The sequence below is a fragment of the Salvelinus fontinalis genome, unplaced genomic scaffold, assembly GCF_029448725.1.
Source record: "Salvelinus fontinalis isolate EN_2023a unplaced genomic scaffold, ASM2944872v1 scaffold_0957, whole genome shotgun sequence".
Taxonomy (NCBI): Eukaryota; Metazoa; Chordata; class Actinopteri; order Salmoniformes; family Salmonidae; genus Salvelinus; species Salvelinus fontinalis.
In genome coordinates, this window is record NW_026601166.1 from 39,104 (window position 1) to 56,082 (window position 16,979).

The 16,979-nt window shown below is 40.9% G+C and overlaps 1 protein-coding gene and 1 long non-coding RNA gene across 2 annotated transcripts; both read left to right on the forward strand.

The window, feature by feature from the left end:
* Nucleotides 1-508: 508 nt before the first annotated feature.
* LOC129847821 (equistatin-like) lies at nt 509-8,568 on the forward strand. The gene is made up of 6 exons (XM_055915512.1): nt 509-680; nt 812-901; nt 1,983-2,114; nt 4,085-4,174; nt 8,149-8,280; nt 8,425-8,568. Exons 1-6 carry the CDS (start codon nt 509-511, stop codon nt 8,520-8,522), a joined length of 714 nt encoding a protein of 237 aa, XP_055771487.1. The 3' UTR covers nt 8,523-8,568.
* A 3,698-nt stretch (nt 8,569-12,266) lies between these two features.
* Nucleotides 12,267-16,962, forward strand: LOC129847822 (uncharacterized). Its single transcript, XR_008758469.1, has 4 exons — nt 12,267-12,392; nt 14,357-14,446; nt 16,607-16,738; nt 16,879-16,962. It is a non-coding gene; the product is annotated as an uncharacterized LOC129847822 (long non-coding RNA).
* Nucleotides 16,963-16,979: the final 17 nt, after the last annotated feature.

Below are 16,979 nucleotides of genomic sequence, written 5' to 3' on the forward strand. Positions count from 1 at the left end.
ATAGGATGCAGTATCCTGACCAGAGCCCAAACGGGAACAGGCTCCCATATAGGATGCATTCTCCTGACCAGGGCCCCATATAGGATGCAGTCTCCTGACCAGTGCCCAAAGGGGAACAGGGTCCCATATAGGATGCAGTCTCCTGACCAGGGCCCAAAGGGGAACAGGGTCCCATATAGGATGCTGTCTCCTGACCAGGGCCAATAGGGGAACAGGGTCCCATATAGGATGCAGTCTCCTGACCAGGGCCCCAAGGGGAACAGGGTCCCATATAAGATGCAGTCTCCTGACCAGGGCCAAATAGGGGAACAGGGTCCCATATAGGATGCAGTCTCCTGACCAGGGCCAATAGGGGAACAGGGTCCCATATAGGATGCAGTCTCCTGACCAGGGCCCAAACGGGAACAGGGTCCCATATAGGATGCAGTCTCCTGACCAGTGCCAATAGGGGAACAGGGTCCCATATAGGATGCAGTCCATGATTCCAGAATGTATATCCATCATTGTTATGTTATGTCCATATTACAATGTATGTTCCCTGTATCCAGATGCTACGATACGACCCAAGACCCCCTGTGAGCGTGCTAGAGATGATGTGATAAATGGCCTAATTGGAGCCTTCATCCCCACATGTGACGCCGCTGGACAATACACCCCTGAGCAATGTTCCGGCTCTACAGGTTAACACACACACTCATACAAGCCCACAGTAAATTATCCAATTCAGTTGAACGTGACAATTAAATCTCTTACTGTAAAATGTGTAAATATTGTCTATGTAACAGGTTATTAACATGTCCAATTCTGGTAGGTTACTGTTGGTGTGTGAACAGTTCTGGACAGAAGATCCAGGGTACTGAGACTCTACCAGGCACTGCTAGAATCAACTGTGCCACACAGAGTAAGTGAGGCCCTGTGGTCTCATCCAACACCATCACCACTTTAAACTCCAACACATCACTACTATTGCTTCCTACCTTGGATATCTTTAAACTTTCTTTACAAGATGCTCCACTGATTTCAGAATCATGATCTCTCTTCTTCTTGTGTCTTTCTGTATCACGATCTCTCTTCCTCCTGTGTCTATCTGTATCACGATCTCTCTTCCTCCTGTGTCTTTCTGTATCACGATCTCTCTTCTTCCTGTGTTTTTCCACTTCCGACCATTCAGGTAATTATCCCTCATCCTCCCGCTACATTCCTTCAGAACTGACAGCCATATTGTTCTCATTCCAGCACAGCTGTTGCTTAAACAACTATTTCTTAATTTCCTGCATTTTTTCTGCACTAATCGCCGCCATTTCGGACCTCCAACTCTCTGTGCGGGGATCCAGAGGGAGTGTTCTGACTGGACGGGTCCTTAAAAAGTAGAGGAGGGAGAGGTAGATTTTAACTCAAAGGCAGGACAGAAAGAGAAAGAGAGAGACCCAGTGAAGACCTTTGAAGATCTCTGAAGGAGTGAAGCAACAACTGAAGATTTCAGAAATGTACATCTGAAATGGCTTCCTATTCAGTATAGGGCACTGCTTCTGACCAGGGCCTATAGGGGAACAGGGTCCCATATAGGATGCAGTCTCCTGACCAGGGCCATAGGGGAACAGGGTCCCATATATAATGCAGTCTCCTGACCAGGGCCAATAGGGGAACAGGGTCCCATATAGGATGCAGTCTCCTGACCAGGGCCCAAACGGGAACAGGCTCCCATGTAGGATGCAGTCTCCTGACCAGGGCCCAAAAGGGGAACAGGGTCCCATATAGGATGCAGTCTCCTGACCAGGGCCCAAAGCGGAACAGGATCCCGTGTAGGATGCAGTCTCCTGACCAGGGCCCAAAGCGGAACAGGGTCCCATATAGGATGCAGTCTCCTGACCAGGGCCCAAAAGGGAACAGGGTCCCATATAGGATGCAGTCCATGATTCCAGAATGTATATCCATCATTGTTATGTTATGTCCACATTACAATGTATGTTCCCTGTATCCAGATGCTACGATACGACCCAAGACCCCCTGTGAGCGTGCTAGAGATGATGTGATAAATGGCCTAATTGAAGCCTTCATCCCCATGTGTGACGCCGCTGGACAATACACCCCTGAGCAATGTTCCGGCTCTAAAGGTTAACCTTTCAGGAGCCTCTACCCCGGGACCGGGAGCACTCCCCCCCCCCACACTGATTAGCATCGCTAGCATAGCGTCACAATTAAATAGTAGCATCTAAATATCATTAAATCACAAGTCCAAGACACCTAATGAAAGATACAGATCCTTTGAATAAAGCCACCATTTCAGATTTTTAAAATGTTTTACAGGGAAGACACAATATATAAATCTATTAGCTAAACACGTTAGCAAAAATCACCATTTTTCTTTGTCCACCATTTTCTCTCAACACCAGTAGCTATCACCAATTCGGCTAAACTAAGTTATTGATAGCCACTAACCAAGAAAAAACCTCATCAGATGACAGCCTGATAACATATTTATGGTATAGGATAGGTTTTGTTAGAAAAATGTGCATATTTCAGGTAGAAATCATAGTTTGCCATTGCAGCCAGCATCACAAATCTCACCAAAGCTCCTAGAATTACTACAGAGAGGAACTTATATTACCAATTTACTCATCATGAAACATTTCTTAAAAATACACAGCACATAGCAATGGAAAGACACAGATCTTGTGAATTCAGACAACATTTCAGATTTTCTAAGTGTTTTACGGCGAAAACACAATAAATCGTTATATTAGCATACCACATATGCAAACGTTACCAGAGCATTGATTCTAGCCAAAGAGAGCGATAACGCAATCATCGCCAAAATATATAAATTTTTTCACTAACCTTCTCAGAATTCTTCAGATGACACTCCTGTAACATCATATTACAACAATACATTTAGAGTTTGTTCGAAAATGTGCATATTTAGCCACCAAAATCATGGTTAGACAATGACAAAAGTAGCTCAGCTGGTCATAAAATGTCCTGCACCATATTAGACAGTGATCTAGTCTTATACATAAATACTCATAAACTTTACTAAAAAATACAGGGTGGACAGCGATGGATAGACAATTTAATTCTTAATACAATCGCGGAATTACATTTTTTAAATTATCCTTACTTTTCAATACAGGTTGCGCCAAGCGAAGCTATAGCAAACAAAATGGCGGCATAAGCGTTTAACATTTATCGACAGAAACACGATTTATCATCATAAATTGTTCTTACTATGAGCTGTTCTCCCATCAGAATCTCGGACAATGAATCCTTTCTTGGGTCTAATCTTCTTTTGGTCGAAAGATGTCCACTTGTCCGTCGAAATGCCCACTAACGTACGACCGGGACCCCGAAACGTGCCCGGAGCTTCAAAGTCTATTACAAAGCAATGCCTCAAAATCGCACTAAACCGATATAAATTGCTATAAAACGGTTTAAATTAACTACCTTATGATGTTTCTAACACCTATAACGAGTAAAAAGATGACCGACGCTATATTACTGGCTAAACCAAGGCTTGGAAAAAGGCCAGTCAGATATCCTTCTTGCGTTGAGCGCAGTGTCCAAAGGAACGCTACTTCCGGTATTTGGTGATTTATAGAGCCAATGATTGCGCAATCGACTCCATTCAAATTGTCACCACTTACTGACATCTAGAGGAAGGCGTGGGCAGTGTTTGTATCTCATAGGATTTACAGAGACTTTTAAAACTGATCTGGAACCAGAGGCCAAGATGTCTAAATCTCACACACTGGGAGGAAAAGTGCTGTAGAATGAGTTCTGTTTCACTCAGAGACATAATTCAAACGGCTGTAGAAACTAGAGTGTTTTCTATCCAATAATAACAATAATATGCATATTGTACGAGCAAGAATTGAGTACTAGGCAGTTTAATCTGTAGAGAAAATTATGCTAATGCGAAACAGCACCCCCTATAGTTGCAAGAAGTTAAAACACACGCACGCACGCACACACACACACTATAAATGCTCCAATTCAGTTTAACATGACAATTCAATTTGTTACAGTAAAATTTATATTTGTGTAAATATTGTATACGTAACAGGTTATTAACATGTCTTTCTGGTAGGTCAATGTTGGTGTGTGAACAGTTCTGGACGGAAGATCCCGGGTACTGAGACTCGACCAGGCACTGCTAGAATCAAATGTGCCACCAAGTGTAAGTGAGGCCCTGTGGTCTCATCCAACACCATCACCACTTTAACCTCTATCGCCCCCCCTAACCCGGATCCGGGATCCCCCCCAACACAAAAGCTGACTAGCATAGCCTAGCCTAAAGTTACAGGGATATCATAAAATAAAATGTTTATGAAATCACAAGTCCAAGACACCAAATGAAAGATACAGATCTTGTGATTCAAGCCATCATCTCTGATTTGTAAAATGTTTTACAGGGAAGACACAATATGTAAATCTATTAGCTAAACACTGTTAGCAAAAGACAACAATTTTCTTACTCCACCATTTTCTTACTGCATCAGTAGCTATCACCAATTCGGCCAAATAAAGATATTGATAGCCACTAACCAAGAAGAAACCTCATCAGATGACAGTCTGATAACATATTTATTGTATAGGATAGGTGTTGTTAGAAAAATGTGCATATTTCAGGTATAAATCATAGTTTACAATTGCACCCACCATCAGAACTCGACTAGAATAAATACAGAGAGCAACGTGTATTACCTAATTACTAATCATAAAACATTTCTTAAAAATACACAGCGTACACTAATTGAAAGACACAGATCCTGTGAATCCAGACAATATTTCAGATTTTCTAAGTGTCTTACAGCGAAAACACAATAAATCGTTATATTAGCATAGCACATGTGCAAACATTACCCCAGCATTGATTCAAGGCAAAAAGAGCGATAGCATTATCACCACCAAAATGTATAAATTTTTTCACTAACCTTCTCAGAATTCTTTAGATGACACTCCTGTAACATCATATTACAACATACATATAGAGTTTGTTCGAAAATGTGGATGTTTAGCCACCAAAATCGTGGTTATACAATGAGAAAAGTAGCCAAGCTGGTCAGAAAATGTCGGGCGCCATATTAGACAGTGATCTAGTCTTATACATAAATACTCATAAACTTGACTAAAAAAATACAGGGTGGACAGCGATTTATAGACAATTTAGTTCTTAATGCAATCGCTGAATTACATTTTTTAAATTATCCTTACTTTTCAATACAGGTTGCGCCAAACGAAGCTACACCAAACAAAACGGCGGCATAAGCGTTTAACATTTTTCGACAGAAACACGATTTATCATCATAAATAGTTCTTACTATGAGCTGTTCTTCCATCAGAATATTGGGCAATGAATCCTTTCTCCGGTCTAATCGTCTTTTGGTCGAAAGCTGTCCTCTTGTCCCGTCGAAATGGCCACTAACGTTCACCATGCACTCAAAGTGCCCAGCTCCTCAAAGTGCATCACACAGAAATGCCATTAAATCGCCCTAAACGGATATAAATTGCTATAAAACTGTTCAAATTAACTACCTTATGATGTTTTTAACACCTATAACGAGTAAAAACATGACCGGAGAAATATTACTGGCTAAACAACAGCTTGGAAGGAGGCAAGTCAAACGACCATCGTGCGTCAGGCGCAGAGACGAAAAGAAAGCTACTTCCGGTCATTGGTGTTTTATACAGGCCCTGATTGCGCAATCGACTCCATTCAAAGCGTCACCCCTTACTGACATCTAGAGGAAGATGTAGACAGTGTTTGTATCCTCATAGCATTTACAGGGACCTTACAACTGACCTGGGAACAGGGGCCAAGATTTCTGAAATCTCACTCCATGTCAGGGAAAGTGCTGTAGAATGAGTTCTGTTTCACTCAGAGACATAATTCCAACGGTTATAGAAACTAGAGAGTGTTTTCTATCCAATAATAATAATAATATGCATATTGTACGAGCAAGAATTGAGTAGGAAGCCGTTTAAATTGGACACGTTTTCCAGAAAAGTGACAACCCTGTCCTCATCAGGTTAACCTTTCACGAGTATCTACCCCGGGTCCGGGAGCACCCCCCATCCCCCCCACACTGAGTAGCATAGCCTAGCATAGCGTCACAATTAAATAGTAGCATCTAAATATCATTAAATCACAAGTCCAAGACACCTAATGAAAGATACAGATCTTGTGAATAAAGCCACCATTTCAGATTTTTTAAATGTTTTACAGGGAAGACAAAATATGTAAATCTATTAGATAACCACGTTAGCAAAAGACACCACTTTTCTAACTCCATCAGTTTCTTACTCCATCAGGTGCTATAACCAATTCGGCTAAACTAAGATATTGATAGCCACTAACCAAGAAAAAACCTCACCAGATGACAGTCTGATAACATATTTATGGTATAGGATAGGTTTTGTTAGAAAAATGTGCATATTTCAGGTAGATATCAGAGTTTACAATTGCACCCACCGTCACAAATGGACTAGAATAAATACAATGAGCAACGTGTTTACCTAATTACTAATCATCAAACATTTCGTAAAAATACACAGCATACACTAATCGAAAGACACAGATCCTGTGAATACAGACAATATTTCAGATTGTCTTACAGCGAAAACACAATAAATCGTTATATTAGCATACCACATATGCAAACGTTACCAGAGCATTGATTCTAGCCAAAGAGAGCGATAACGTAAACATCGCCAAAATATATTAATTTTTTCACTAACCTTCTCAGAATTCTTCAGATGACACTCCTGTAACATCACATTACAACATACATATACAGTTTGTTCGAAAATGTGCATATTTAGCCACCAAAATCATGGTTAGACAATGACAAAAGTTGCCCAGCTGGTCAGACAATGTCGTGCGCCATATTAGACAGTGATCTAGTCGTATACATAAATACTCATAAACGTGACAAAGAAATATAGGGTGGACAGGGATTGATAGACAATTTAATTCTTAATACAATCGCTGATTTACATTTTTTTAATTATCCTTACTTTTCAATACAGTTTGCGCCAAGCGAAGCTACGTCAAACAAAATGGCGTCATAAGCGATTAACATTTCTCGACAGAAACACGATTTATCATAATAAATTGTTCTTACTTTGAGCTGTTCTTCCATCAGAATCTTGGGCAAAGAATCCTTTCTTGGGTCTAATCGTCTTTTGGTCGAAAACTGTCCTCTTGCCATGTGGAAATGCCAACTGCGTTCGGCATGAACTGGAAACCTGCCCGGCTCTTCAAAAAGTCTCAGAAATAAATGTCCCAAAATGCGCACTAAACGGATATAAATTGCTATAAAACGGTTTAAATTAACTACCTTATGATGTTTTTAACTCCTATAACGAGTAAAAAGATGACCGACGCTATATTACTGGCTAAACCAAGGCTTGGAAAAAGGCCAGTCAGATATCCTTCTTGCGTTGAGCGCAGTGTCCAAAGGAACGCTACTTCCGGTATTTGGTGATTTATAGAGCCAATGATTGCGCAATCAACTCCATTCAAATTGTCACCACTTACTGACATCTAGAGGAAGGCGTGGGCAGTGTTTGTATCTCATAGGATTTACAGAGACTTTTAAAACTGATCTGGAACCAGAGGCCAAGATGTCTAAATCTCACACACTGGGAGGAAAAGTGCTGTAGAATGAGTTCTGTTTCACTCAGAGACATAATTCCAACGGCTATAGAAACTAGAGACTGTTTTCTATTCAATAATAGTAATAATATGTATATTGTACGATAAAGTAGGAGAGTAGGAAGCCGTTTAATCTGTAATGCAAATATTTTAATGAGTAAACAGCACCCCCTGTAGTCGCAAGAAGTTAACTCACCGGCAGGACAGAGAGAGAAAGAGAGAGACCCAGTGAAGACCTGTGAAGATCTCTGAAGGAGTGAAGCAACATCTGAAGATTTCAGAAATGTACATCTGAAATGGCTTCCTATTCAGTATAGGGCACAGCTTCTGACCAGGGCCAATAGGGGAACAGGATCCCATATAGGATGCAGTCTCCTGACCAGGGCCCAAAGGGGAACAGGGTCCCATATAGGATGCAGTCCATGATTCCAGAATGTATATCCGTCATTGTTATGTTATGTCCACATTAAAATGTAAGTTACCTGTGTGTCCAGATGGTACGATACGACCCAAGACCCCCTGTGAAGGTGCTAGAGATGCCGCGACACATGGCCTAATTGGAGCCTTCATCCCCACATGTGACGCAGCTGGACAATACACCCCTGAGCAATGTTCCGGCTCTAAAGGTTAAAACACACGCACGCACTCACGCACACACACTATAAATGCTCCAATTTCAGTTTAACGTGACAATTCAATGTGTCACAGTAAAATGTATATTTGTGTAAATATTGTATATGTAACAGGTTATTAACATGTCTTTCTGGTAGGTCAATGTTGGTGTGTGAACAGTTCTGGACGGAAGATCCCTGGTACTGAGACTCGACCAGGCACTGCTAGAATCAACTGTTCCACCAAGTGTAAGTGAGGCCCTGTGGTCTCATCCAACACCATCACCACTTTAAACTCCAACACATCACCACTCTTGCTTCCTACCTTGGATATCTTTATACTTTCTTTACAAGCTGCTCCACTGATTTCAGAATCATGATCTCTCTTCTTCCTGTATCATGATCTCTCTTCTTCCTGTGTCATTATCTCTCTTCTTCCTGTGTTTTTCCACTTCCGACCATTCAGGTCATTAATCCTCATCCTCCCGCTACATTCCATCAGAACTGACAGCCATATTGTTTTCAATCCAGCACAGCTGTTGCTTCACCAACTCTTTCTTAATTTCCTGCATTTTTTCTGCACTACTCGCCGCCATTTCGGACCTCCTACTCTCTGTGCGGGGTTCCAGAGGGAGGGTTCTGACTGGACGGGTTCTTAAAAAGGAGAGGAGGGAGAGGTAGAATTTAACTCACAGGCAGGACAGAGAGAGAAAGAGAGAGACCCAGTGAAGACCTTTGAAGATCTCTGAAGGAGTGAAGCAACATCTGAAGATTTCAGAAATGTACATCTGAAATGGCTTCCTATTCATTATAGGGCACTGCTTCTGACCAGGGCCAATAGGGGAACAGGGTCCCATATAGGATCCAGTCTCCTGACCAGGGCCCAAAGGGGAACAGGGTCCCATATAGGATGCAGTCTCCTGACCAGGGCCCAAAGGGGAACAGGGTCCCATATAGGATGCAGTCCATGATTCCAGAATGTATATCCATCATTGTTATGTTATGTCCACATTACAATGTATGTTCCCTGTATCCAGATGCTACGATACGACCCAAGACCCCCTGTGAGCGTGCTAGAGATGATGTGATAAATGGCCTAATTGAAGCCTTCATCCCCACGTGTGACGCCGCTGGACAATACACCCCTGAGCAATGTTCCGGCTCTAAAGGTTAACCTTTCAGGAGCCTCTACCCCGGGTCCGGGAGCACCCCCCCCCCCACCCCCACTGATTAGCATCGCTAGCATAGCGTCACAATTAAATAGTAGCATCTAAATATCATTAAATCACAAGTCCAAGACACCTAATGAAAGATACAGATCCTTTGAATAAAGCCACCATTTCAGATTTTTTAAATGTTTTACAGGGAAGACACAATATGTAAATCTATTAGCTAACCACGTTAGCAAAAATCACCATTTTTCATTGTCCACCATTTTCTCTCAACACCATTTGCTATCACCAATTCGGCTAAACTAAGATATTGATAGCCACTAACCAAGAAAAAACCTCATCAGATGACAGCCTGATAACATATTTATGGTATAGGATAGGTTTTGTTAGAAAAATGTGCATATTTCAGGTATAAATCATAGTTTGCCATTGCAGCCAGCATCACAAATCTCACCAAAGCTCATAGAATTACTACAGAGAGCAACTTATATTACCAATTTACTCATCATAAAACATTTCTTAAAAATACACAGCACATAGCAATGGAAAGACACAGATCTTGTGAATTCAGACAACATTTCAGATTTTCTAAGTGTTTTACAGTGAAAACACAATAAATCGTTATATTAGCATACCACATATGCAAACGTTACCAGAGCATTGATTCTAGCCAAAGAGAGCGATAACGTAATCATCGCCAAAATATATAAATTTTTTCACTAACCTTCTCGGAATTCTTCAGATGACACTACTGTATCATCATATTACAACATACATTTAGAGTTTGTTCGAAAATGTGCATATTTAGCCACCAAAATCATGGTTAGACAATGACAAAAGTAGCTCAGCTGGTCAGAAAATGTCCTGCACCATACTAGACAGTGATCTAGTCTTATACATAAATACTCATAAACTTGACAAAAAAATACAGGGTGGACAGCGATTGATAGACAATTTAATTCTTAATACAATTGCGGAATTACATTTTTTAAATTATCCTTACTTTTCAATACAGGTTGCGCCAAGCGAAGCTATAGCAAACAAAATGGCGGCATAAGCGTTTAACATTTATCGACAGAAACACGATTTATCATCATAAATTGTTCTTACTATAAGCTGTTCTCCCATCAGAATCGAGGACAATGAATCCTTTCTTGGGTCTAATCTTCTTTTGGTCGAAAGATGTCCACTTGTCCGTCGAAATGCCCACTAACGTACGACCGGGACCCCGAAACGTGCCCGGAGCTTCAAAGTCTATTACAAAGCAATGCCTCAAAATCGCACTAAACGGATATAAATTGCTATAAAACGGTTTAAATTAACTACCTTATGATGTTTCTAACACCTTTAACGAGTAAAATAGATGACCGACGCTATATTACTGGCTAAACCAAGGCTTGGAAAAAGGCCAGTCAGATGTCCTTCTTGCGTTGAGCGCAGTGTCCAAAGGAACGCTACTTCCGGTATTTGGTGATTTATAGAGCCAATGATTGCGCAATCGACTCCATTCAAATTGTCACCACTTACTGACATCTAGAGGAAGGCGTGGGCAGTGTTTGTATCTCATAGGATTTACAGAGACTTTTAAAACTGATCTGGAACCAGAGGCCAAGATGTCTAAATCTCACACACTGGGAGGAAAAGTGCTGTAGAATGAGTTCTGTTTCACTCAGAGACATAATTCAAACGGCTATAGAAACTAGAGAGTGTTTTCTATCCAATAATAACAATAATATGCATATTGTACGAGCAAGAATTGAGTACTAGGCAGTTTAATCTGTAGAGAAAATTATGCTAATGCGAAACAGCACCCCCTATAGTCGCAAGAAGTTAAAACACACGCACGCACACACACACACTATAAATGCTCCAATTCAGTTTAACGTGACAATTAAATTTGTTACAGTAAAATTTATATTTGTGTAAATATTGTATACGTAACAGGTTATTAACATGTCTTTCTGGTAGGTCAATGTTGGTGTGTGAACAGTTCTGGACGGAAGATCCCTGGTACTGAGACTCGACCAGGCACTGCTAGAATCAACTGTTCCACCAAGTGTAAGTGAGGCCCTGTGGTCTCATCCAACACCATCACCACTTTAAACTCCAACACATCACCACTCTTGCTTCCTACCTTGGATATCTTTATACTTTCTTTACAAGCTGCTCCACTGATTTCAGAATCATGATCTCTCTTCTTCCTGTGTCATTATCTCTCTTCTTCCTGTGTTTTTCCACTTCCGACCATTCAGGTCATTGATCCTCATCCTCCCGCTACATTCCATCAGAACTGACAGCCATATTGTTCTCAATCCAGCACAGCTGTTGCTTCAAAAACTCTTTCTAAATTTCCTGCATTTTTTCTGCACTACTCGCCGCCATTTCGGACCTCCTACTCTCTGTGCGGGGTTCCAGAGGGAGGGTTCTGACTGGACGGGTTCTTAAAAAGGAGAGGAGGGAGAGGTAGAATTTAACTCACAGGCAGGACAGAGAGAGAAAGAGAGAGACCCAGTGAAGACCTTTGAAGATCTCTGAAGGAGTGAAGCAACATCTGAAGATTTCAGAAATGTACATCTGAAATGGCTTCCTATTCATTATAGGGCACTGCTTCTGACCAGGGCCAATAGGGGAACAGGGTCCCATATAGGATCCAGTCTCCTGACCAGGGCCCAAAGGGGAACAGGGTCCCATATAGGATGCAGTCTCCTGACCAGGGCCCAAAGGGGAACAGGGTCCCATATAGGATGCAGTCCATGATTCCAGAATGTATATCCATCATTGTTATGTTATGTCCACATTACAATGTATGTTCCCTGTATCCAGATGCTACGATACGACCCAAGACCCCCTGTGAGCGTGCTAGAGATGATGTGATAAATGGCCTAATTGAAGCCTTCATCCCCACGTGTGACGCCGCTGGACAATACACCCCTGAGCAATGTTCCGGCTCTAAAGGTTAACCTTTCAGGAGCCTCTACCCCGGACCCCCCCCCCCACCCCCACTGATTAGCATCGCTAGCATAGTGTCACAATTAAATAGTAGCATCTAAATATCATTAAATCACAAGTCCAAGACACCTAATGAAAGATACAGATCCTGTGAATAAAGCCACCGTTTCAGATTTTTTAAATGTTTTACAGGGAAGACACAATATGTAAATCTATTAGCTAAACACGTTAGCAAAAATCACCATTTTTCTTTGTCCACCATTTTCTCTCAACACCAGTAGCTATCACCAATTCGGCTAAACTAAGATATTGTTAGCCACTAACCAAGAAAAAACCTCATCAGATGACAGCCTGATAACATATTTATGGTATAGGATAGGTTTTGTTAGAAAAATGTGCATATTTCAGGTATAAATCATAGTTTGCCATTGCAGCCAGCATCACAAATCTCACCAAAGCTCCTAGAATTACTACAGAGAGCAACTTATATTACCAATTTACTCATCATAAAACATTTCTTAAAAATACACAGCACATAGCAATGGAAAGACACAGATCTTGTGAATTCAGACAACATTTCAGATTTTCTAAGTGTTTTACGGCGAAAACACAATAAATCGTTATATTAGCATACCACATATGCAAACGTTACCAGAGCATTGATTCTAGCCAAAGAGAGCGATAACGTACTCATCGCCAAAATATATTAATTTTTTCACTAACCTTCTCAGAATTCTTCAGATGACACTCCTGTAACATCATATTACAACATACATATAGAGTTTGTTCAAAAATGTGCATATTTAGCCACCAAAATCGTGGTTAGACAATGACAAAAGTAGCTCAGCTGGTCAGAAAATGTCCTGCACCATATTAGACAGTGATCTAGTCTTATACATAAATACTCATAAACTTGACTAAAAAATACAGGGTGGACAGCGATTGATAGACAATTTAATTCTTAATACAATCGCGGAATTACATTTTTTAAATTATCCTTACTTTTCAATACAGGTTGCGCCAAGCGAAGCTATAGCAAACAAAATGGCGGCATAAGCGTTTAACATTTATCGACAGAAACACCATTTATCATCATAAATTGTTCTTACTATGAGCTGTTCTCCCATCAGAATCTTGGACAATGAATCCTTTCTTGGGTCTAATCTTCTGTTGGTCGAAAGATGTCCACTTGTCCGTCGAAATGCCCACTAACGTACGACCGGGACCCCGAAACGTGCCCGGAGCTTCAAAGTCTATTACAAAGCAATGCCTCAAAATCGCACTAAACCGATATAAATTGCTATAAAACGGTTTAAATTAACTACCTTACGATGTTTCTAACACCTATAACGAGTAAAAAGATGACCGACGCTATATTACTGGCTAAACCAAGGCTTGGAAAAAGGCCAGTCAGATGTCCTTCTTGCGTTGAGCGCAGTGTCCAAAGGAACGCTACTTCCGGTATTTGGTGATTTATAGAGCCAATGATTGCGCAATCGACTCCATTCAAATTGTCACCACTTACTGACATCTAGAGGAAGGTGTGGGCAGTGTTTGTATCTCATAGGATTTACAGAGGCTTTTAAAACTGATCTGGAACCAGAGGCCAAGATGTCTAAATCTCACACACTGGGAGGAAAAGTGCTGTAGAATGAGTTCTGTTTCACTCAGAGACATAATTCAAACGGCTATAGAAACTAGAGAGTGTTTTCTATCCAATAATAACAATAATATGCATATTGTACGAGCAAGAATTGAGTACTAGGCAGTTTAATCTGTAGAGAAAATTATGCTAATGCGAAACAGCACCCCCTATAGTTGCAAGAAGTTAAAACACACGCACGCACGCACACACACACACTATAAATGCTCCAATTCAGTTTAACGTGACAATTCAATTTGTTACAGTAAAATTTATATTTGTGTAAATATTGTATACGTAACAGGTTATTAACATGTCTTTCTGGTAGGTCAATGTTGGTGTGTGAACAGTTCTGGACGGAAGATCCCGGGTACTGAGACTCGACCAGGCACTGCTAGAATCAACTGTGCCACCAAGTGTAAGTGAGGCCCTGTGGTCTCATCCAACACCATCACCACTTTAACCTCTAACGCCCCCCTAACCCGGATCCGGGATCCCCCCCAACACAAAAGCTGACTAGCATAGCCTAGCCTAAAGTTACAGGGATATCATAAAATAAAATGTTCATGAAATCACAAGTCCAAGACACCAAATGAAAGATACAGATCTTGTGATTCAAGCCATCATCTCTGATTTGTAAAATGTTTTACAGGGAAGACATAATATGTAAATCTATTAGCTAACCACTGTTAGCAAAAGACAACAATTTTCTTACTCCACCATTTTCTTACTGCATCAGTAGCTATCACCAATTCGGCCAAATAAAGATATTGATAGCCACTAACCAAGAAGAAACCTCATCAGATGACAGTCTGATAACATATTTATTGTATAGGATAGGTGTTGTTAGAAGAATGTGCATATTTCAGGTATAAATCATAGTTTACAATTGCACCCACCATCAGAACTCGACTAGAATAAATACAGAGAGCAACGTGTATTACCTAATTACTAATCATAAAACATTTCTTAAAAATACACAGCGTACACTAATTGAAAGACACAGATCCTGTGAATCCAGACAATATTTCAGATTTTCTAAGTGTCTTACAGCGAAAACACAATAAATCGTTATATTAGCATAGCACATGTGCAAACATTACCCCAGCATTGATTCACGGCAAAAAGAGCGATAGCATTATCACCACCAAAATGTATTAATTTTTTCACTAACCTTCTCATAATTCTTCAGATGACACTCCTGTAACATCATATTACAACATACATATAGAGTTTGTTCGAAAATGTGGATATTTAGCCACCAAAATCGTGGTTATACAATGAGAAAAGTAGCCAAGCTGGTCAGAAAATGTCGGGCGCCATATTAGACAGTAGTCTTATACATAAATACTCATAAACTTGACTAAAAAATACAGGGTGGACAGCGATTGATAGACAATTTAGTTCTTAATGCAATCGCTGAATTACATTTTTTAAATTATCCTTACTTTTCAATACAGGTTGCGCCAAACGAAGCTACACCAAACAAAACGGCGGCATAAGCGTTTAACATTTTTCGACAGAAACACGATTTATCATCATAAATAGTTCTTACTATGAGCTGTTCTTCCATCAGAATCTTGGGCAATGAATCCTTTCTCCGGGCTAATCGTCTTTTGGTCGAAAGATGTCCTCTTGTCCCGTCGAAATGGCCACTAACGTTCACCATGCACTCGAAAAGTGCCCAGCTCCTTAAAGTGCATCACACAGAAATGCCATAAAATCGCCCTAAACGGATATAAATTGCTATAAAACGGTTCAAATTAACTACCTTATGATGTTTTTAACACCTATAACGAGTAAAAACATGACCGGAGAAATATTACTGGCTAAACAACAGCTTGGAAGGAGGCAAGTCCAACGACCATCGTGCGTCAGGCGCAGAGACGAAAAGAAAGCTACTTCCGGTCATTGGTGTTTTATACAGGCCCTGATTGCGCAATCGACACCATTCAAAGCGTCACCCCTTACTGACATCTAGAGGAAGATGTGGGCAGTGTTTGTATCCTCATAGCATTTACAGGGACCTTACAACTGACCTGGGAACAGGGGCCAAGATTTCTGAAATCTCACTCCTTGTCAGGGAAAGTGCTGTAGAATGAGTTCTGTTTTACTCAGAGACATAATTCCAACGGTTATAGAAACTAGAGAGTGTTTTCTATCCAATAATAATAATAATATGCATATTGTACGAGAAAGAATTGAGTAGGAAGCCGTTTCAATTGGACACGTTTTCCAGAAAAAGTGACAACAGCACCCCCTGTCCTCATCTTAACTCACCGGCAGGACAGAGAGAGAAAGAGAGAGACCCAGTGAAGACCTGTGAAGATCTCTGAAGGAGTGAAGCAACATCTGAAGATTTCAGAAATGTACATCTGAAATGGCTTCCTATTCAGTATAGAGCACTGCTTCTGACCAGGGCCAATAGGGAAACAGGGTCCCATATAGGATGCAGTCTCCTGACCAGGGCCCAAAGGGGAACAGGGTCCCATATAGGATGCAGTCCATGATTCCAGAATGTATATCCGTCATTGTTATGTTATGTCCACATTAAAATGTAAGTTACCTGTGTGTCCAGATGGTACGATACGACCCAAGACCCCCTGTGAAGGTGCTAGAGATGCCGCGACACATGGCCTAATTGCAGCCTTCATCCCCACATGTGACGCAGCTGGACAATACACCCCTGAGCAATGTTCCGGCTCTAAAGGTTAAAACACACGCACGCACGCACACACACTATAAATGCTCCAATTTCAGTTTAACGTGACAATTCAATGTGTTACAGTAAAATGTATATTTGTGTAAATATTGTATATGTAACAGGTTATTAACATGTCATTCTGGTAGGTCAATGTTGGTGTGTGAACAGTTCTGGACGGAAGATCCCGGGTACTGAGACTCGACCAGGCACTGCTAGAATCAACTGTTCCACCAAGTGTAAGTAAGGC

Coding starts and splice junctions, on each gene's coding strand:
- LOC129847821 (XM_055915512.1), top strand. CDS start 509: ATGTTATGTCCATATTACAATGTATGTTCCCTGTATCCAGATGCTACG. Junction 681..811: donor GCAATGTTCCGGCTCTACAG/GTTAACACACAC, acceptor CAATTCTGGTAG/GTTACTGTTGGTGTGTGAAC. Junction 2,115..4,084: donor GCAATGTTCCGGCTCTAAAG/GTTAACCTTTCA, acceptor TCTTTCTGGTAG/GTCAATGTTGGTGTGTGAAC.